This window comes from Eubalaena glacialis, chromosome 16, assembly GCF_028564815.1.
Source record: "Eubalaena glacialis isolate mEubGla1 chromosome 16, mEubGla1.1.hap2.+ XY, whole genome shotgun sequence".
NCBI lineage: Eukaryota > Metazoa > Chordata > Mammalia > Artiodactyla > Balaenidae > Eubalaena > Eubalaena glacialis.
The window spans coordinates 10,744,201-10,767,052 of NC_083731.1; the positions used below are offsets into that span (position 1 = coordinate 10,744,201).

General features: G+C 37.5%; 1 protein-coding gene across 3 annotated transcripts in view; it reads right to left on the bottom strand.

The window, feature by feature from the left end:
* Positions 1-22,852, bottom strand: part of PCCA (propionyl-CoA carboxylase subunit alpha) — a 370,033-nt gene that overhangs the window by 269,826 nt on the left and 77,355 nt on the right. For all 3 annotated transcript variants that reach the window (XM_061170561.1, XM_061170560.1, XM_061170559.1), the window contains one exon: positions 4,171-4,302. In XM_061170561.1, the coding sequence (XP_061026544.1) occupies positions 4,171-4,302 (132 nt within the window). The remainder of the gene's footprint in view (positions 1-4,170; positions 4,303-22,852) is intronic.

Sequence of the window (22,852 nt, forward strand, 5' to 3'; positions counted from 1 at the left end):
AGCATCCACAAATTACTCAGATAATGGTTATCTCTAATATTCCTCACATTTCCCACGTCCCAGCCCCCAACTGTCACCTTTGAACCTTTATTCAAGGAACATTCCTTCCTCCTATGAGACACTATACACACTGACTTCATAAGAAAGAATCTACAATGCAAATAGAATTTCCAGATCAAATGCTCTCCTAATGACCTTGTCCTTGAACTCCTGAGGACTCTGCTACTAATCATCAAGACAGAATTAATTTGGACTCTGACTCATCACTACCCTTGTGACTAAATCAAGCCCAAACTGACGATCTCAAGAAGGCCAGATTTCTTGCTCGGGGAAAAAAAAAAAAAAAATACAACTATACCGGCAGAAGTATTAGGGCTAAATAGACCAAGGTTCATAAAACCACTACCCAAACTCTCTAAAACGAGAATGTAAAGAAGGACTAAAACCCAATAGTTGACAGCCTGATAAAGAAAAGACTTGTCATACTCTGCTCAGGGCCTTTCAAGGCTGCAATCAAGGTATGGGCCAGACTGCATTTGCATTTGGAGGCTCAACTGGGGACAAATCCAAGTTCAGATTTGTTCAGATTTCAGACTGGTAGAATTTATTTCCTTGAGGCTGTATGACTGAGGGCCCCACCGTTTTGCTGGCTCTCGAATGGAGATCATCTTTACTTAGATCCTCAGAAGCTGTCTGCAGTTCACTGCCATGTGGGTTTCCTCAATATGGCTGCTCTCTTCATCAAGCCAGCACCTAGAATCTGTTCTCTAGTCTCCTAAAATGGAGTCTTTTATAATAAAACATAATCACAGGAGTGACACTCAATTACTCTGCCCTATTAATGTAAGTGAACATAGTGATATTCCATCACCTTTGCCATATAATGTAACTTAATTAAGGGAGTGACATGCCATCACCCTTTGCCATATTCTCTTAGTTAGAGAAGCGAATCACAGGTTTTACCCAAACTGAAGAGGAGTGGATTACACAAAGGCTTGGATGCCTGGAAGTTCCTCAAAAAGTTAAGCATAGACTTATCATATGACCCAGCAATTCTACTCCTGAGTATATACCCAAAAGAACTTAAAACAGGTATTCAAACAACAGGTATCCTACCCTCCGACATTCCCTCTCCCCGTTCCCTGTCTTATGTTTCTTATTTTCTTATTTATTATTTGTCTCCTTTTTCTATAGCATAAGCTCAATGAGGGCAGGAATATTTTTTTGTTTTGGTCTGCTTTGATCCCTACTATATCCATAGCACTTCAAACAATGTTAGACAAACAGTGTGCACTTGTTAAATATTTACTGAATAGATGAGTAAACAAATAATTTTAAATGTGGTAAGTGAAGTACAGGGTATTAAGGGAAAATTCAGTAGAGGGCCTAATCTAATACATAGAGTCAAGGAATGCCTCTGTGAGAAATGTATGTTTAAGCCAAGACCTAAACTACGTGTAGAAGACAGTCAGGAGTGAAGACCAAAGCAGAATCAACACACATGTGTCAGAATTAAGAACAGAAGTTTCAAAAATCTGAAAGATGTCATATATGGTTGGTACATCCAGTGCAAAGGGTAAGCTGGCACAGTATCAGTCTGAAGAGAGAAACAAAGGTCAGCTATTCAAAGGATTTAAATGAGTAGTCACTCAAGAGTTTTTAAACACAGGCATGTGATCAAATCTGGATTTCTGAAACATCACTCAAGCTTTAGTGTCGAAATTTAACTGTACGGGACCAAGACCAAGACTGGCTACAAGGGGACTTCCCTGGTGGTCCAGTGGCTAGGACTCCACACTCCCAGTGCAAGGGGCCCGGGTTCGATCCCTGGTCAGGGAACTAGATCCCACATGCCGCAACTAAGAGTTCGCATGCCGCAACTAAAGATCCCACGTGCCCTGACTAGGACTTGGTGCAGCCAAATAAATAAATATTTAAAAAATAAAAAAGACTGGCTACAGGGAGAGCAATTAGAAAGCTGGTGAAGTAATCCAGACTATATGATGTTAGTTGGAACTTGGAGTTAGTGTGAGGAAAAAAATAAAAGTAATAGATCAGAAAGATATTTAAGTGAATTCTCTGTAGCGGTATTTATTAGGAACTCCAAGTTTCTAGCTTGTGAAATGGTGTGGAAAATGCCAGCATCTTCTCAAGCAGGAAAGGAAAAAATGAGAAGTTTACAGCAGGAGTCAGCAAACTTTTTCTGAACAGGCCAGGTAGTAAATATTCCAGACTTTGTGGGTCTCTGACACAATTACTCAACTCAGCCATTATCATGGAAAAGCAGCCATGGACAACATATAAAGGAAAGAGCATGGCTGTGTTCCAATAAAATTTTATTTACAAAAACAGGAGTGCATGGAGCCACAGAATGCCAATCCCTGGCTAGACAGAAAACGATGAGTTCAGCTTCAACTTGTTACTTTTATGGTGCCTCAAAGGCATCAGGCAGACCTGTTTAAGAAGCAACTGGATATGCAGTTCTAAGGCAATATCTAGAACAGATATACAGGTTTGAGATGTGTAGCCATAAAAATAAGTTATATTGCTTAGAATGAGTCTGTCCAATAAGAGAAAACCCATAATAAAACCAACATTTAAGGGACAAAGGTAGGAAGAATAATCAGCATGAAAACCAAGAAGAAGCATTTAAACCAGCCAGAAACACGAAAACAAAACTGGAACTGAGTAATGTGCCAGAAGTGAGTATTTCCAGAAGGAAAGAGTAACCAAGAGACTGAAATGCTTTGAAGAGACTGAGAAGACCAGGATTAAAAATTACACACTGGATTTCATGAGAGGGAGAGGTTGCTGGTAGCCTTTTCAAGAGAAATTTCGGTGGGAATGAGGAAAGAAGCCAGATGTAGACTAAAGATAAGGGGGAAAGTGTGGAAATGAAAGCAAGTGAAGACAATTCTTCTAAGACGTTTGGCTGTGAAAGGAAAGAGAACTAAGGTGGCAGCTGTGGAGTGACAAGAGGCTACGGTGCTCTCTGAAGAGGAGGAACACATATTTCTTTCCACTAAACTGGAAGCACCATGGTGTGAGGGACCACGGGTTTTATCATCAGGTGCTTCCCACTTAGCTCAGGGATCAGTACATTTTTGACTGATTGAGCATTTTTAATAGCAATAATAATGGAAAGGCGTTAAAAGACAAGGAGAATTTTAAGACACAGAAGAGAGGAAAGATAATGAGTGAAGACTTTAGCCCGTGAAGTCTATAAAGGGTATATCTGGAGCATAATACATCAGGATATATTATTAGCATACATACATCAGGATGTATACTTTCCCTCCTGCCCAAAAGCAAGCATAAGACAGGAGCATAAGAGGAAGAATTGGCTTTACAGAGGATGGGGAACATCTATTCTTTGTAAGACGAGAGAAGAAAAAAAAATGGATGAATACATATTGAGGTAAATATAGGTAAATATGGGCAAGAAGCTGAGGATATTTACTAACCAGGGGCCATGCTTGCTAACTGTCCTGTAATTCATGAAATAATCCAGCACAATGAAGAACTGCCCAGCCCAGAAGGTACAATAAGAAACACTGAGATGAAGAGTTCCTGCACACTAATTTGAATCACAAGGTTCTAGTCTACATAGGGACTCTTTTCTCATGAGAAAAAAAATGAATAATTTTTCCTTGGCAGTGGGGAGGAGCGCAGAGAGGAAGGGGAGACACATACTCCAATTTCTGCATTTCTTCCTTAGACAACTTCAGCTGCAAAAGCGGCTTGCTGGTTGAGGAGTTGTGCTTGGGATCTATAGTGACACACAGCTATACCAAACAAGCTTATAATTCACATTTTATGCATATGGACAGAAGCTCACCGTAAAGATACAGAGAACATCATAATGTTTCAAACATTAAATATATACCACCAACAAATGAAATCCACACATCTAACAGCACATTTTTATATCACCAAGTTTTTTCCTATGAAAGTAAAAGTCAACACTGATCGTTAAATACAATGCTTCAGGGGCTTCTTGCTCTTTTTAACTTACGCCATTCAAAATAATCCAAGTGTAAACGACATTGATTTTTTTAATCTATACATGAATATTGTAAAAAGCAAAAATTGCATTTTATCTTACACTTTTGACAAAATGTTTGACTTCAGGACATGTACTATAAAGATTAGAGTAAAACAGTTTCTCACCTTGACCACTCCATCAAAGCCAGGGATTGTGTTAACCTTTGCGTTCTTAGCTAATAATTTGCTTTCAATCTTGTCACCCATGGCTTGAATAGCATGTGTATCAGGTCCAATGAAAATGACATCTTCTGCTGCCTGTGAAGAAATGCCAGTAGAAATTTATAACAAAAACATTTCAGTGCTTGATATGGAGTCACAATTTTATAAAAAGAAAAACCCATATGTATATTTACTAGTTACAGACCAAGAACAACTTAAAAGCAAGCATTTGAGCCAATATATTACAATATATAATACTGTGTAGCATATAGTATATGTGCACAAAGATATATGAAAGTCAGGTCAAAGAAAAATAACTAAAAGTAATGAAAAACTCTTACTTGATATTAACAGTATTCTTTGGAAAAGCAACTTCTGTGGTGGTGTAGTTATATCTAGTATTCTGCCACCCAATCTAAACAGTAAGTTCACCTTTAAAATGCCTTATAAATCTTTGTATTCTCAATACCCTGCAGCACAGTGCCTAGTTTAACACGCCAACTTTGTGCCAGGCTTTAAGCTAAGTGTAGGGGATAACATGGATGAAAACCACAGAATATCAACTAATTCAAGGGAACATGAAACAGATCACCAGCACCTCAGAGAAATAGACAAAATAAAGTATGCAATGTTTACATCCTTGTGACTATAAGAAATGAGTAAAGAATACAGTGGGAATTTACCAGGTAGAGTTATGATTTCAGTCAAAACTAGTCTATATAAATCACGATTAGTTCCCCAGCAATGGGTCCACCTCTCTGTGTATGATATTAAAGTAAACAAAATGCTAATGGATACTAATTAGGGACAGAAAAAAATACCGTTGGAGTTAGTGCCACTGTAGGGCATAGTCTAGAGAAGTAAAAAGGGGGTTTGCTGAGGTAAAGAATGAGGTCATTAGGTAAAGAACGGAGGTTAACTATGAAAGAGAAAAAATTAGATTGTATGCAGGGCATCATCAGAGTAAGGTACCTAACTGTTGATTCTCCCATGACCTTTGGTCAGGGTCAGTATAACGAATAAATCATATAATTTACATCTCATATTCTATCTACTGGCACTGCTGCCTGAAAAGACTCTCAGCTTTAGAAAGGAGCTTCATTCTCCTTATGAGAATATCATCCAGAGTAGCTATTGCAGTGTGGTGTTTGGATTGCTCTCAGCCATTGTGAGCAAAGAGGATTAAACCCACCCAGAGCAGGAGGTGGAAGTAGAGCAGGGACACAACAAAAGGAATATATGAAGAGATAAATATTTGGGAGATGATATGACAGTTTCAACTTTATACATGCTGAGGTGAGATGCCTGTGGGATAGTCAAGTGCCCATGTTCAGGAGACAGACAGAGAGGTCCAGAGGTTAGAAGATAGGTCCAGGCTGAGATACGGATTTTTAAAGGCATCAAATAAAGGACGGAATTAAAAATTGTAGATGATATCATTCAGAAAAAATGTACAGAAAAGCCAATGCCTTTAAACTCAGGATGTATACTTTCCCTCCTGCCCAAAAGCAAGACAGAAGAAAGGGGAATTTTTAGATTCTGAGTTTAAAGCCTCTTTTCTTTGTGTGACAAGGGGGTAATAACCACCCTGCACGTTTGATTGAAGGGCTGAATAAATAATAATATAAAACACCAAGCTGAGTGCCACAACTGTTAGTCCTTGTCCCCTACCCAGAAGTCCTGATAAAAAGAGAACACTAGAATAATAAGACAGCTAGGTCCATAGGACCCCAAAATACGTTATAGGAACCCAAATACCAACACTTACCAGTGTTACAATAACAGAATGCTAGATAAGAAACCTCTTCAGCCATAACAGATGCTCAGTAAGTACCTCTCCATCAAATGTTTGTATGTAGTTTTAACAGAACCTCATTTTCTTTAAAAAAAAAAAAAATTTTATGTGAAACCCCGAAAATGTAAAGCACATAAAAAATGGAACTGCTCTGTAAGAGGGGAAAGTGGTAGTAGGACTACACCTCCACATACTCTGTGTCTCTAGCTGGATAAACTAGCCATTTTGGACCAGAGCAACAATCATACTCACTTCTCTTTATCCCAAACCTACGACCCAATAAACACTAAGTCAAGAGGAAACAATCATGTTTTAATTATCAATTGTCTTTCCATATTCTCATTTTACTTGCTAAGATGGAGGAATTTTTATCATAAATGCTGTTTTAAATACCACTATGCCAGGCAGATGTAATCAAGGAATCAGAATACCTACACAAAGAGTTGAAGAAATAACATAAATGAGAACATCCAAAATACATTATGATTATACAGTAAAACTTCTGATTAACAAGAGCCCAACGACCAGGAACCACTGATTAACCAGACTTTTTTCATGCATTCTAATTTGAGGAAAATTACTCACCCCAAAATGCGAAATTACCAAGAAAGAAAGCTCACATCAAGCATTTAGTGACTATTCTTTCTCCCATCCAACACAAAGAAAAATAGCCAGTAGTACATTGAGTAACTACTCAAACAGATGTTTCAATAAACTAACTTCCTTTCTATCTTTATCTTTTTATGTTTTGGTAGTACTCCCTGGGTTAGCCTTTAAATGTAATTAAGGCAAATTAAGAAAGCAGTATCATAGCTCTGACTCCCGTAATTCTTTGACCAAAAAAGCAAGGATAAGACAGTATGGTAATTGCAAAGTGATGAAGCATGTTTCAAAAGTCCTGAGTTCTTGACCAGAGTGATTTGTGTGACTTAGAACTTAAGGCCAAAATTTATGCACTAATAACCTTTCAATACTCTACTGTTAACCCTGTATCTTTTGCTACCCATTTTCCCTAATCACCACTAAGTCTCTTCGGCATGCCATAGCAATAAAATTTACTTCTCAAACTATGCTTTTCAAGGAACTTGTAAATTTACCATGAATGATAAATATAATACCTAAATACAGGGAAATGTATAATGGTCGTGAAAAAAGTGGGAATTTTTCCATCATCACTGGAAGCACTTTTGTAGTGATACCTAAGAAAGAAATTACAAAAAGCTGAAATCACTGCTCTAAGACTGGAGGAAAAAAAAAGATTGTTTTCACTTTCTAAATTCTGTGATTTTATGGTTCTGGTCATATTTTGATAAAAGAATGGGGAAAAGAGTTGGGTTTGAGCAATGTGTTAGGGAAACAGAGATTTAATTTACAACAGGCTTTATGTTGCAAATGCAGAAATAATCATCATCTGTAAAAATTAAAATGTATGATACATAATTCATTCTTAGAAATACCATGACAGTTAGTAAATTGCTAAGCTATGAATCCAGTTTTGTTTTTTTTTTTAATGTATACATTTTAGGTTCATAAAGAATTACTACTTGGATAACTAAGGTCAGACAGGCATGAGCCATAGCCATGGAAAAACTGCTGAACTGCCTGAAGGACCTAGACTCTGGACTTTAATTTTTATTCCATGATAAAAGAAAAAAGAATTTCTAGTAGAAAAGGCCAGTTTCAGGACTGGTGCAGAGAAGTTAGCACATGAGATAAAAAACTGAGTCAGTGAGAAAGCTTTCAAAAATTAATACAGTTATCTCAAAAGCACATATTAGTGCTAGCCACTGAATGCACTGATAACAATATGAGTATCAAAAAGAATAAAAGAAATTACAAGGTTAATTCATCTTTTCAAGACCTCGAATAAATCTTTTCCTGCTATCCCTGTTCAAGTATTTGAACTTCTCAGACATCTATCACTGATTTTAAAAAATATATAGCTCTTTAAAAAGCAACATAGAGGAAAACTAATTTCACACATAAAACTAAGCAAAATAAAAGTGTCAAGGTAAAATCCCATACACTGTTTTTATAAGAAAAAAATAAGAACTAGAAAAACATCCATGGAGGGAAAAAAGCACAAGAAAGACATGCTTACACAGCTGATCAAACTGTCACCTATTATTTCAAAACAAGCTGAAAGACATTTTAAAATAAGAAAACATGAAATAAGATATCAGAATTAGAAATGTTCTGAAATGAGGTGATAGACCTAAGGATAGAATTAGAAATGCAAAAGAAAATAATTTTGGAAGTGAAGACTAAACTAGAGGGAAAATAAGAGTGAATAAAGAAAACAAATAATGCCTTACAAGAGATAGTCAAAGGAAGAAACTTTTTAAAAATTTAAATATAAAAAAAAGAAATTTTTTCTAAAATGCAAGAGAAAATGGCAAATACTAAAGATAAACAAAGAACATCCAACATATGGATAAGAGGAGTCTTTGGCCTGGTGCGGGGGGGGGGGGGAGCGGGGACTAAAACAAAGAAAAAATACTAAAAACCATAACTCAAGCAAACTTTCTTAAAACTGAAAATACATAGTAAACATACTACAGCATACCTGAAAAATTCAACCCAGAATGAACAGTACCATGATACATTCCAGCAATACTACTTAAGAAAAAAAAAAAAAAAGGAACAAAAAAGAATATGTGACTTGTACAAAAGAAAAGTTTAAATTCTCACCAGACTGGGGCTTCCCTGGTGGCGCAGTGATTAAGAATCCACCTGCCAATGCAGGGGACACAGGTTCGAGCCCTGGTCCGGGAAGATCCCACATGCCGTGGAGCAACTAAGCCCGTGCGCCACAACTACTGAGCCTGAGCTCTAGAGCCCGTGAGCCACAACTACTGAAGCCCATGCTCTGCAACAGGAGAAGCCACTGCAATGAGAAGCCCGTGCACCACAACGAAGAGTAGCCCCTGCTTGCCGCAACTAGAGAAAGCCCACGCGCAGGAACAAAGACCCAACGCAGCCAGAAATAAATAAATGAAATAAATAAATAAAACAAACAAACAAAGAAACCAATGCATCTTAGAAAGGTGGCTGATTAAAGGCCTGAAGCAAGAAGTGTAAAACATGAGCCTAGAATATCTTGTCAGATCAGAGAGCAAGGAAGCTATAAAAGATTATGAGGGTCAAGTCCAAAAGACCATGAGCCAACTTAGGTCCCCCTGGCCAAAGTGGGACAACTTGAGCTTCACTAGTAACTCCAACAGATTTAAACCTACAAAATACGTTTAAATCTATGACTTCATAACGATACTTTTAAAAAGAACTGGTTAACTGGTTAACCAATTTATTACCTCAAAAACTAGTAAATAAAGATAAAGAATTATACACTCATCTTGCTCTTTCTATATGAATTACACCACTAGGAAACCAAACAATAAATGAGGGGAAGAGTCTCTTTATAAATATATTCCAATTAATTAATGAAAAAGATGTTAGAATTAAAATATCACCATTTTGCAATCTAATGAAGCAATAGCTATAGACAGTAAGCTTCAAAGGCTGCTTAGATCTTAAAAAGCAGTAACAAGACATGTGCCTCCTACAGTCTTGGTCAAAGGAATTGAAACCTAAGTCTGATCCCCATCTCTGAAGCCAGCTTGACAATCTGTAGGAAATGCCAAGAATGGAGGGAAATGCAGAACTGCACCATGATTATGCAATCAGCTAAGTCAAGACTGAGAGACACTCTACAGGTCAAACAGCCCAAGGTTCTTCAACAGATAAACTGTAGGGAAGAGAAATGTACGTGAGGAGAACCTATGGATTGAGAGAAATTTAGAAGACATATCAGAGGTGAAAATAAATGGGCAAGACAAATCACAGTGTCTAGGGATGCACATTTGGACCATAAAATTATTTTAAAATGCATGAAAATGATTACTATATAAGTCAAAGTAGTGGATACACCCAGGGAGAGACCAGAGGTTAGGACTGAGATGGGTCACACGGACAGGCCTTCTGGGATTCAGGGCAAATGTCTCATGACTGAACCTACGTAATGGCTACAAGATTCCTCTCCTTACGCAAGCTCACACTGGTTCTGCATAGTTTTTTTCTGTATCTGTCTCTTCTTCTACAATAAAAACTTTGAAAACATTCTCAGAGTAGCCGCCAGCTTATAGGAGTAAAACCAACGCCTAAGACCAGGAGCAGCCACAGCAGCAGCACCCACAGCCAGGGAGGCGTTTCTCAGGCCGCTTTGCTAACCTCTTCAGGGGACTTTTTTGGCTTTTTAAAAAAAAAAAAAAAAAGAGAGACAGAAAAAGAAAGTGCATTCTCATGTTTGGCTGGGATGCTTCAGTAGATGGTTATTTTGTACAAAGTGAAGCCTGATGAAGTGGTAACAACTACTGCCACTATAGGTTAAATGTGAAAACTATAAAGTACAAAACATCACCTTTGCTGGCTTAACCGGACAGCATCCAGCCTCTACAGCATCACTACTTCCAAAACACTCAGATTTTGCTCTTTGTATGAGGTCCAAGAAGAGCTCATGAGGATGGTGGCGGAAGGGTTGATCTGGGATTCCGTCTGACTAGTGTCTGTTTGCAAAGAAAAAAGATCTTCCTGTTGCCATGAGCACTGCTGAAATCACAGATGAGCTTGGACTGCATTCTCTGAGCAACAGAAGCTGGTCCATCAGGCCACCTGTGGCAGTGGAGGAGGACTGCACTGCTGTCCAATCCGTGATGAAACCAGAAACCCTCAGGGAGAACTCATCTTCCTCCTGCTTTCCTCCTCCCCTTTCACTACCTCCCCTTAACTCGCCTGTGGCACGCTGCGCTCACTGTGGACTGAGTGCCTGAAGCTGTATTTCAATTACACTTTTGGTCACAGTATATTACACTATACTGTAAATGTGACAGATGCAACCTGCAAACTGATTTCTTATTTAATGTAAATAGTTTTTGCTTCCAATGAGACCACTTCTGGTATTTGATACAATATTACTCAGCCCTTTTTTTTTTTTTTTTTTTAAGTTAAAAACAAAAAACTCAGCTCAGTCCCAAGAAGGAATTTCAGCCAAGTTGGCACTTGGGCTCTAACAAGTTACTGTGTAAAAGAGGGAAGGCTCCTCCTCTCAGCTTATGACATCAGGGTTGAACCCTGTTTTGGTGGTTAGTTTTTAACCTGCACTCAGTGTACTTTTCAAAATAATGATTAGAAATAAAAGATAAGGACAACATTTGAACACACAGAAGGGAGAAATATTCCTAGTGTAGTTTCCATGGTCATCAGTAAATACCAGTCGGCTGGGTCTTTACCCCAAGATTGGGTACAAGGTACGGACGAGCACTTACTGGAAGCCCCAGGCTGTGCAGTGGGCATGATTAGAGAAGACCAGAATATGAATCCTAATTCATTTTCCTCAACACTGACTGTGGGGCATCCATAAAGGGACGTATAGGACAACCCTAGCAGAAGGTGCCATCAGCCTCCAACCCCCTACATATATAGGAGGCATTTTCTTTAAGTGCTAGTCTGCTCCTTGCAAATTAAGAACCCAATTTATGTGACTCACTGGGATGAGAACCTTAAGGAACTTGACTGTTGTGGAGGAAGGGTAGTGGAAGGAAGACAAAGATTCTTTAAAATTCTAAATATAAATTTATAAACCAGCACCGCTTTTCAATTTGTTTGGGATGCTAATTGCAAGATCGATTGAAATCTAATGACATGCTTACAAACTGCATTTAACTTATGGTACACTGTACATGCTGTGAGTTAGTTTAACCAAAGGAATCTGTGTCTTTCTCTGTCAGTATTACTAGTATCTGGATTTCATTCAGTCTAATGTATATTCTGTATTAAGTGTCCACTTGGCACAATGCACTCAAGTAATATTATTACTTCCAGATGATAGCCAAGCACAATATTCAGTTAGAGAAACAGTTTCCACACTGTAACAATTGGCAGAAGTCAGGTTTTCTAGTGAAGGAATATCGTTAAATATAAAACCTTGTCTTTCACACATAGGAAGTGAACAATACAGCAATAGGACACCTTCCATTTCTAATATTTGACAGTGGAATGATTTTCATTCCTATTTTTCAGCTATTGTTAAGTCAAAAAAGTTGTTAAATTTTTTTTATTAAATGTTCTGGGTTTCTGACAAAGGTACTTAGGGCAAAGAAGAGGTTTTTGGTACTTATTAATTTAATAGAAACCATTTAAATAAACAAACTATAAATCTCTAAATATCTTTGTACTTTTGGGGTAAGCTTTTCAAGCTCATGTGGAAAATAGTTTACTTTTAAAACGTCTAGTTACTGTAGTCTATGTTAATTTTGTAAATGTTCTTTCCCTTTTAAAAGACTAAGATTGACGTTTGTTAGTGTTTGCCATTTTTGTGTGCATATCTGATTTCTTTTTATTTCCCTGTAATCAGCACTGATACCTATTTCCCGAGTCTCCTTGACTGCTAAGAAGAAAGAGGCTGGGCGTTCAGCTTCCACATTCTACACTCTTTGTGCAGATCAGGACACTAAAAAGAGATGAGTTAACAGAAACCTGAGTGGGCTGTTAACCTTTTTTTTTCTTCGGGAAATGTAGATGCAATAACATTTCCAGCTGAAAGACTCAGATTCTAAGTTCCTAATGTTTAAGAATGCAAATGAAGTATTCTGTCTTTTCTGTGCCTGGAGGTGTTCCGTGAGAAAACAGAAAGAGGTTTCTAGGATTAGTTCCACAGATTTCCTTTATCATGTAAAATCTTAGACTGGTTGCACTGGCAAGAATCAAAGAAAAGCAATACAGAAGATACCCAGAGAAAATGAATTCAATAACTTCTTTAGCAATAACACTGAGAAAATTAGAGTTAACTAAAAAGTCAGCCTTTTGGATAAATTTTAGCCTTCCTCCTTTAAAGAAATTTTAGTTTTAATATTAAAACATTTAAAATATATATATTAGCAAAATATTGATGATCAAGTCAATGACACTAAATTTTCTTGGATGAAACTGTTAAGTTTATCACTCAGCTACCTGGCATTCTCAAGAAGTTAAGCTTATTTTTGCTTTGTAATACAATAGTAATAATGCTTTAATTAAAGATGCAAGTACAGCTGTGAACTTCTTGTTGAATTTTCATATAGATTGATCTTCTTACTTGATATTTGAAATATGTAAATAGGATTTTATGTTGAAATGTTTTTTAAAAAATAAATAAAATAAAACTTGAATATATAAAAATTTAAATTTGTTTATATAAAATTATTTATGTAAAACCTTGAACTCTTTTAATAATTTCAATTGGATTGAACAAAGTACGACATTCATGATTCGAGGTCCCAATGATCTAAAACCCACAAGGAATTCTATTTCAAATACAATAATTATATAAGGTTTAATGCTACCTGTGGGAATGCGTTTGTGTTCCAGTAATTCTAATAAATGTTACTGTAAAACAAAATTTTTTTTAAAAGATGTAGGCACAAACGTTAAAGTATTTCTTCTAGATGTATTTTTTAAGAGGATAAGGTAAGAAGCTTCATATTTAAATATGGTTGTGTATTGCTAAGGTTCTCCTTATATAAACTGGTCATAGGAATTACTTAGTTATGAAGTTGTAATTTCCTTCTTTTGCACTTCCCATACAATACGTTTAATTTGATCTCTCAACAATTTGGATATTAAAAATGAGTTGTTTTCATTTCTCCCTGATCCAATTATTTTTATTGTTTCATGAATACTAAAATTAATTGTTACTTTCGGATGGAAAACTAATTTTTCCAGTTCAATTTTGGAACATACCTTATAACAACTATGGAATTAGAAGAGCGACTTAATAATGCCTCAATTAGCATGAGGGACGTGAATGCAGATGCCCCCTGACTCACCTTCCTGTTCCTTCCTCACAGTCCATTAACATTGACTGCTAGTCGTAAGCTGGTCAACTGGTGGAAGGCTAGAGATCTTGTGTTTAGTCCAAACACTGGATAGTAACTTTAATTTTTAAACGTTTAAAATTGGTCTGGGATATTATCTGAATTATGTACTCTTTCTATTTCCTTTGATAATATGAATTTTTTTTAAACTTGCTACAAGTAGAAGTCCTTCCACACTCTGTGCTTAATTTACTGCTTTCTGGAACACATCAAGTTCTCGATACCACAGCTGGATGGAAATCAGAGTCATATGGTTTGAATAAAGCATGCTCTACCTACAGTTGGGATATTCTTTTTTGTTAGCACATTTAATTGCTGTGCTCTAGTACAGCCTACATTATAAAGCTTATTTCAAATAACGAATGGAATGCTAAAAAAGCAGAGATCATGATTTCCAGTTAATTGCCTCGAGCAGCTAAGTAATTCCTCACACTACTCAGCACTAGTCCAACAGGCCAACCTGCTACTTTCACCCTTTATTTTGGTTATTAACAAGGATGCAATGAAGTGAACGTGACAATAAGATGTAGTGGAATGACCCAAGTAGAGATTGATTTATCTCTAGGTAGGAAACATTTTTTTTAAAGTTTGAAGGGAGTAAAAGAACAAGGAATGCATTAATATTAACAAGAACAACAATATGTATTTTACTTACTTATTTAGCACCATCTAAAAGGCACTGTAGTAAGGCTCACTCTACCCTAAAAACCATTTTATACATAGATAAACATTTCAGTCATCGGGTTCTAGTTGGTTTACAAAGTTAGAAAGTCTTCAATTTATTCTAGAATTACACAGTAAAATATCTTAACTAACATTCCACAGTTTTTAAAGTTTTTTTTTAATTTTGTTAATTGAGGTACAGTTGATTTACATTACTTTCAGGTGTACAACACAGTGATTCAAAATTTTTACAGATTATACTCCATTTATAGTTATTATAAAATATTGGCTATATTTCCTATGCTGTAAAATATATCCTTTTAGCTAGCTTGCTTATTTTATATATAGTACTTTGTACCCCTATTTTGCCCCTCTCCCGTTTCCTCTCCCCACTGGTAATCACTAGTTTGTTCTCTATATCTGTGAGTCTCTTTCTTTTTTGTTATATTCACTAGTTTTTTAGATTCCACATAGAAGTGATAATATACAGTATTTGTCTTTCTCTCTCTGACTTACTTCACACTAAGCATCATATCCTCCAGGTCCATCCATGTTGCTGCAAATGGAAAAACTGCATTCTTTTTTATGGCTGAGTGGTATTCTATTGAATATCTGCACCACATCTTCCATATCCATTCATCTGTTGATGGACACTTAGGTTGCTTCCATATCTTGGCTACTGTAAATAATGCTGCTATGAACACTGGGGTGTATTATCTTTTCCAATTAGTGTTTTTTAATCATTTTTCCTCAAAAAAAAAAAAATGGGGCTACGAAACCAGCAGGACATAAATAGTCATTTCTACTTAACATGTCGGTAAAACTAGGATCTGAGAGATGAAATCAAATGCCCACCACACCTAAACAGGTAAAGTGATAGAAATAAGATAAGACCCAAACCAGTGGTTTTATCTACAGCTCTGCTGCCGTCTCATGTCCCAGGTTCAGGTGGCATGTGCTGACCACTGGGAAGTGTCATACATAAGTCTGCCTGACACAGTCCCAGGACACACCTATTACCTCAGCACCCATCTGACTAGTGCCTCTTTTCACTCTCCAAGGCATGCTTGTTTGGACAGACCTGGTTTCTGAATGCAAAGAGTTTACAGTCTAGTAGAACAAACAACACATACCAAACAATAAAAACAATAAATGGTAGAGAGTAGTAAATGCACTAAAAGAGGTTAAAAAAAAAAGAATCAGGCACTGTGAACAGAGTCCAACAGAGGAATCAAGGAAGGTGTCACAAAAAGGGTAGCATTTGAAGGAAAAAAGACAACTAGGATTTGAAAAGGCAGCATGGAAAAACAAACATTTAAATATTCAGGAAAACAGTCTGTAAAAGGTTCTATGATCTTCAGAGAATCATGATGAAGCTACACACAACCAGTGCTCATCCTAAAGGGTCTCCTCCCCTTCTCTTAAGCCTTACAACAACCAGACCTCAACTGCATACTTCTTCAGTATACAGGTAAAGCCATGCATTCATTCTACAAATACCTGCTAAGCACCCACTCTGTGTCAGGCACTGTGTTAGGTCTAGGGAAACAATGATGCACAAGACGAAGATGTACCACTGCCCTCTTTTAGTAGACAAACCAACTGGGAAGACAGGACACAACAAGCAATTAAAATCACAAGAAAGCATGGGTGCTGTGACAGAGAAGTACAGTATACTCTGGGAAACTAATGGTAATTAGGATAAAGCATACATGGATGGAAACTGTCAGCCAAATCAACATAAGTTTATCGCAATGATACCTCTACATATGAAGTGGCAATATTTCAATCAACTGCATAAACAATAAAAGACAAGGGGATTCTTTCCAGAGATTCCCTCCCCTTTGCATCAGAGAATTTTTCCCTTCTGTTCACATTAAATTTTGCTACAATTTTAACATGCTCAAATCACCTGATATGTCTGTCTTTCTCAGAAAGTCCAACCAGGGCCTTCCTAACCTGCTAGATAAATGAGACTTGAGAATGCAATCTTCTCCCTTCAATTCAAGCCTTGTAACTGATGAGGGCGAAAATGGACATCATATATAATAGATGAAGCATCATTTTATATCAACTACCGATAAGCATAAACATTAATTTCAGCAAAATTATCTTCTTAAAATGTTTTACCAGCCTGTGCGACTCCCTTGAAATGTACGCTATCACCACCTCACGTAGCCTTTTGAAGTTTTCAAGTTATGACTGACACCACCTATAAACCCCTCACCTTCCATGGCTCTTGAATCGTATAAAACAACTGTCAAGCAGGGTTTTAAATTATATTCTTGTATTAAAAAAAGGCAGGAATTAGAAGCAGCAGAATGTAATGGTTAAGAGCAGGAGGCTGCCTAAACTCCAATTCTACCATAAACTACCTGGGTGGCCTTGGACAAGTTTCTTAACTACTCTGTGCCTCAGTTTCTGTATCTGTGAGGATTAAATGAATTAATATATGCAAAGCACCTGGGACAGAGGGGACCCTAATGAGCTGCTGTCTAGCTGTGAAGGGATTCAGAAGGCACAGCTGGCTGTAACTGTGACTGGTGAGGACTCCCCGCCCGCCTTCCCATGTGCAGGTGTTCAATGCATTCCAGGAGCCTTGTTCCTGAGAAGGCAGCCCTTCCTGAAGAGGCTAAACCTACTTCTTCCCCACACCTTTCATCTCCTCCTCTCAACTGGCTCCTTCCTCTCACCCTAAAACCCTGCTTGCCTGTAGACTTGCTCATCCTTCCATCACACGGCTAAAGTTGGGGCAAGCAAGCAAGCCACGGCTCTCAAAGGAGAAAAGATGTCGCTCAGACAAAATTTTAAATGCCCGCACAATCACAGCAGCCAGCCAGCCAGCCTCTGGTAACAGAAATTACAGAGGGGCAAGCACAGATAGTGCTGGAAGGCAGGCAGAAATCAAACTACTGTGCATGCCAGCTTGAGGAATACAGGCTCTACAGACAACAGTAAGCCACTGAAGGATTCTGAAGTACTTCAGGAAGATCAGTCTGGCTCCAGTACTGACCAGGCTCCAAGGAGGAAAGATTGAGAGGAAGTGATCAGTGGTCCAGGAGAAAGACATGAGTGAGGAAGTAATATGACAGCAGTGGGAATTCAGCAGAGAGAAAAGCAGTGAGAAAAGCTGCAGTAATGCTAATTAATAGTACACCTGGCAATGGATTTAGGGAGAATGACTGAATTAGGAAGTGCAAGGGAGGGGAATGGCCAAAGTTGACTATAAGATTTGCAGACCAGAAAACAATTCAAACAGGAAACCGAAAAGCAGGTTCTGTTACAAGGATAAGTTCCACTTTGCACATAAGTGACCTGTTAGCAGGACAACCAGAGGAGACTTCCATGGGAGACACTCTTACATGGACCTAGAAATGTCTTCAGTAAAAAAGCAGACACCAAACCAAATACAATTTCTTGGGATAAACTACCCTGCACTTGAAACCTTAAGAAGTTTATGATATCACATTTACCTGTATAATCACTACGGTCATGAGCTGTGAAGTACTTCTGAGAGATTTTAAAGAGTTTACTCATGTTATTACTACCTTAAACACTTCACTTCCAAATCAAAAAGGGCTTTTGGAGTACTACTGTTCATGCTTTGTGGCTTAGAATGCTTTTCAGTTTCAAAAGCTCAATTTTGACACAGCAGTTACTCTACTTGACCAAAGACTTCAACTCTGATTTAATAATGCTATTTAATAACAAATAAACTTCAAAAGTCTTTTTGAATTTTTTGGTTTCAATATCTACACTAGAAATTGCATAAAGAGAATACTGGAAGTCAGCAGAACACATAAACGAGCCATCAAAGATGAACTCCATGATCTGGGATGACGTGCCGAGGCATTATCACAGAATACTAAGGCCCACCCACCATACCAGTCAGAAAACAGCACTCTGATGCTGTAATATTAATCCACCATAGGCCATTTCCAACTATCCTAAGAGGAGGCTAGCCTCTAGTTAGACAGCACTCTGATGCTATAATATTAATCCGCCATAGGCCATTTTCAACTATCCTAAGAGGAGGCTAGACTCTAGTAAGACCTACCAAGAAATAAAAGTAATTTGAAGTAAGTCTTCTATCTTCTTTAGGTTACCTATAATAAAGCCCTAAAGACATTCAGTCCTTTTCCCATATGGTTGTCCAGTCTAGTAAAGAATTTTCAAATTAACAACAATGGAAACTGATTTCAGGGTTTTTTGGATAAGAGGACAGCACAGAAATGATCTTAGGCTGAAAAAGGCATAATTTTATGGGTTTAAAATAAAAACCGTACAGTACTGGAAAACAAAAAATTATAATCCTTGTTGGTACTACTAAACGGTCAAGATATATGCAAAGTAATTGTTTTAAACTCATTCATCGACAAATTTCTAAATAAAATTTAAAAAGTTATTTAAAATAATTTAAATCTATTTTCAACAACTCGGGATGATGTCACAGGTCATCCAGAGACTACATACAATATATTATCCCCACCTTGTGGTCAGCTTCATGAAAATGAACACACTAAAAATAGCAACAATCCCTGTACCTGTCTAAAAACCTCTCCTACCATTTATTTCACAGATTTGACTTGTATTTCCAAGAATTCCTTCTTCCCATGTTACTCTCAACATGAAAAGACATAATTCTTATTTATTCTTACATGTTTACCCTCTTTGGCTAATTTTTCATCACAGAAGATAATACCTAATCCATAAATTTAAACATTAACAATCAACAGGTATTAATTTATTATATACCCACAGAATGGGGTATTTTTAAATCTCTGTGCGTTTCAATTTTACATCTGTTAGGTTGCCAAATCCCGCACCACTATATTGGGGGTTGGGGGAGTGAATCCCTTGCCTCTTCTACAGCATAATTCAAATTTTGGGGGAAAACCAGAAAGTTTATAAATCTAATCCAACACTAATGTTTACATATGCTACTGTATTTTACACATATTTTATCGGTGTGATTAATTCTCACTTATCCACAAAAATTTTTTAATTCTAAAAGCAATTCCTCCACAGCATTTCTGAATTAATTGCCCACATTCTCAACTGATATGCACTAAAGGGAATGTAAATCTAATGTTATTGAATATAATTACTAATCACTTCTTGGCCTTTAGGTTAAGATCAAGTAAATATAATCAGTAGGCCCTATACATTTAAACTATACGACACATTCTCAGATTACTTGTATGTTGTCCCTATCTATCTTTTATTTTCCATGTTACTACACCCTGCCCCCATGTATTAGCAGAAATAACTGTACCATGTGCTTTTTTATTCACAATGTCACCCAGAGTCTCTTTCTAGTGGCTCTAACCACATGTGTGCTTATGAACAATAGTGAAATGTGTATTAAACTAAATATATTCATACAGATGTGTAGCTGTTTCAAACACCATACTTTGACCATAGAGCAGTCAATCTCCGTCCAAGTACAATAAAAAGGAACATTTGTAAATAGTTGAAAAAAATATATTTCATGACTTGTTAAAAATCACATAAAATTCTAGTTTTAGTGTTCATAAATAAAGTTTTATTGAAATACAGCCATACCCATTATGTTCACTTACCTATACTTGAGGGCTGTTTTCATGCTACAACTGCAGAGTTATATAGTTAACAACTGAGTTGAATACTTCTGACGGTATGGCCTGCAAAGTCTAAAATATTTATTACCTGGCCCTTTACAGAAAAAGTTTGCCAAACACTGGGCTATATGATAAACGGTTTAAAATTCTAGTGATTATACGCATGAGCCACAGCTGAATAGCCATCTTAGCAAAGATAATAGAAGTGATTTCTGTATTTATAAACATCTGCCTATTTTGAATTTAGGGTATCAAATCTATCCCATGAATGGCCCAAAAATAGAGCTAGACAATCTACCTCTTACCTATTTATTTGCTTATTAAGCAAATATATATGAGCCAGATATTGTTCGAGGCACTGAGGAAACAGTATGATCACAAGGGTGGGGGGGTGGGAAACTCCTGTGGTTGTGTAGGTTACATTCCAGTGGGAGAGAAAGACAGACAAAATAAAGTATGTATCAGGCTGAAGTAAATACGTTAGAAAAAAATAAATTAGGAAATGGGAATTGAGAGTGTGAGGTGATAGGAGAATAATAACTAGCAATTTTAGTTAGGATAGTCAGGGTAGGCATCTTTGAGAAAATGACTTTGAATGGCCTAAAGAAGGCACATCTGGAGATTCTGTGTTCTAGGCAAAGAAACTAGCAGGTGAAAAGGCCCTGAGGTTGTAAGCATACCTTACCTCAAGGAAGAGGTAAAATACAGTAAGCAAGAGAGCAAAATACTTAGGTCAGAAAGGGGGATGGGGACTTAAAGGACTGGTTCTTACTCTGAATGAAATGAGAAGCTATTAAATGGACTTTGTTGCTTGGTTTTTAGCAGAGAAGCTGATATTTGACTTACTTGTCCAGGAATCACTCTGACTGGGTTTTGAGAATACTCTAGAGGGACATAAACATGGAAGCTTGGAGATCAAGTAGGAAACTAATTTGATGATGCAGATGAGAGATGCTGGCAGCTGGAATAAATGGTAGCACTGACAGTAGTGAGAAGTGACCAGATTCTAAATTAATTTTGAAGGTAGAGCCAAGAAAATTAATCCCCTTCCTGAGAAGGTCTTCCCCTTTTTTTTAATCTCCATTCTTCTCCTCAATCACCTTCTCTATGTAAATACACTCCTATTTTCAAGATCCACTTCAAATGCCACCTTCTTCATGAGACTTTTCTAGACACTCCTCCCCCATCAAAAGTAAGCACTTCATTCTCTGACTTCCCCACAAGGCCATCTCTGACTCTCATGAATTAAACTCCTCCCTAGGTCTCCTCCCTGTTGTATCTCCTCTCTATAAACTTCTTCAGGGTAGTGAATCTGCTTCATCTTTGTATTCACTGGTATCTGCCACATCAAGAGATATACACCAAACAATCAAATTAGATAAGTTCTAAGTTTCCTCTTGGCTCAAAAAGTCCATGATTTTCTTCTCTATGTGCACTTTATAACTCCAATGATGCCACAATTATGAAACTCAGCTTTACAGGGGCACAGAGTTTTTATGACAGGAGTAAATTCCTAGTGAGGAAACCAATAGCTATACAAATACAAAACACTCTTCTTCACTAATCCTTTCATACACACCCACACCCCTCTTATTAGAAATTAGACAACTGTCTCTCCAGCTATACCCAACCCCCAAGCTTCCAGAATTAACCATTACCTTCATGCAGCACCTACACGAGACATACTTTGATTGCTGCGATGACCACACTGCCCTATAATTATGTGGTATAATAGACATTTTGTGGAAAAGTTAGCCAGCCCGCAACTCTCTGAGCTGCACTTTTCCCAACCACAGCAAAAGACCTCTCAACTGCAGCCCTTTTGGGGTTGTTTGTTTGCTTGCTTGTTTGTTTTGGCCGCACTGCACGGCATGTGGGATCTTAGTTCCCCGACCAGGGATCGAACCCGTGCCCCCTCTGGTGGAATTAACCACTGGACCCCAGGGAAGTCCCTGCAGCCCTTTTGCAGGATGTGATCTGGCTCCCTGAACACAGATGACTGTAGCAAAAAAGCAGCTAACCCAAACTCGATCTATCGCAGTCCCTTTCCCAGGAATGGGGACCAAGAGAAAAAAGAGGCTTTCCTCTTTTCAGAAGGCCAGACCTAAAACACATAAGCTCAGGGGCTATGGAGTCAGCATGTTCCATGGGACCACTGGAGCAGAGAAGCAGAGGATCAAAGTGGACACGCTTGCTGAAAGATTTCAAAGAATGAAGCATAAACACAGAGCAAAAAGACCTGACAGCTGGCTAGTCTCTGTTTCCAATAGTTTCCTCAAGCCTCCCTATCTTTTCACTCTTGGATTCCTCAAAACACCCATGTATAATATGCATGAAGTTCTAGCTGCCCAGCAACATCGTTAAAGCAACTCATAGCCTTGACATTGTTTTCCTTACTTACTAACATAAGGGTTTAAGGCTTTAAGCTCTGGTTCTAAAAGTTTTAACTGAATAGTAACAACAGAGTGTTCTTTCAGTCCCCAAGACCAATACAAGGGACAGTCACAGAAGGAATCAAAATCTAATACCCATAAATAAGTTTCCTGGAAAAGCAAGTTCTGTGCCCTACTTTATTTTTTAACTAAGTTTCTCAGTGTCTAGCACAGTGGGATAAGAAAACTTTTCAATAAATGTCTGATAAAGAACAAAAGACTGTCAACCCACTAAACATCCCAACTCTC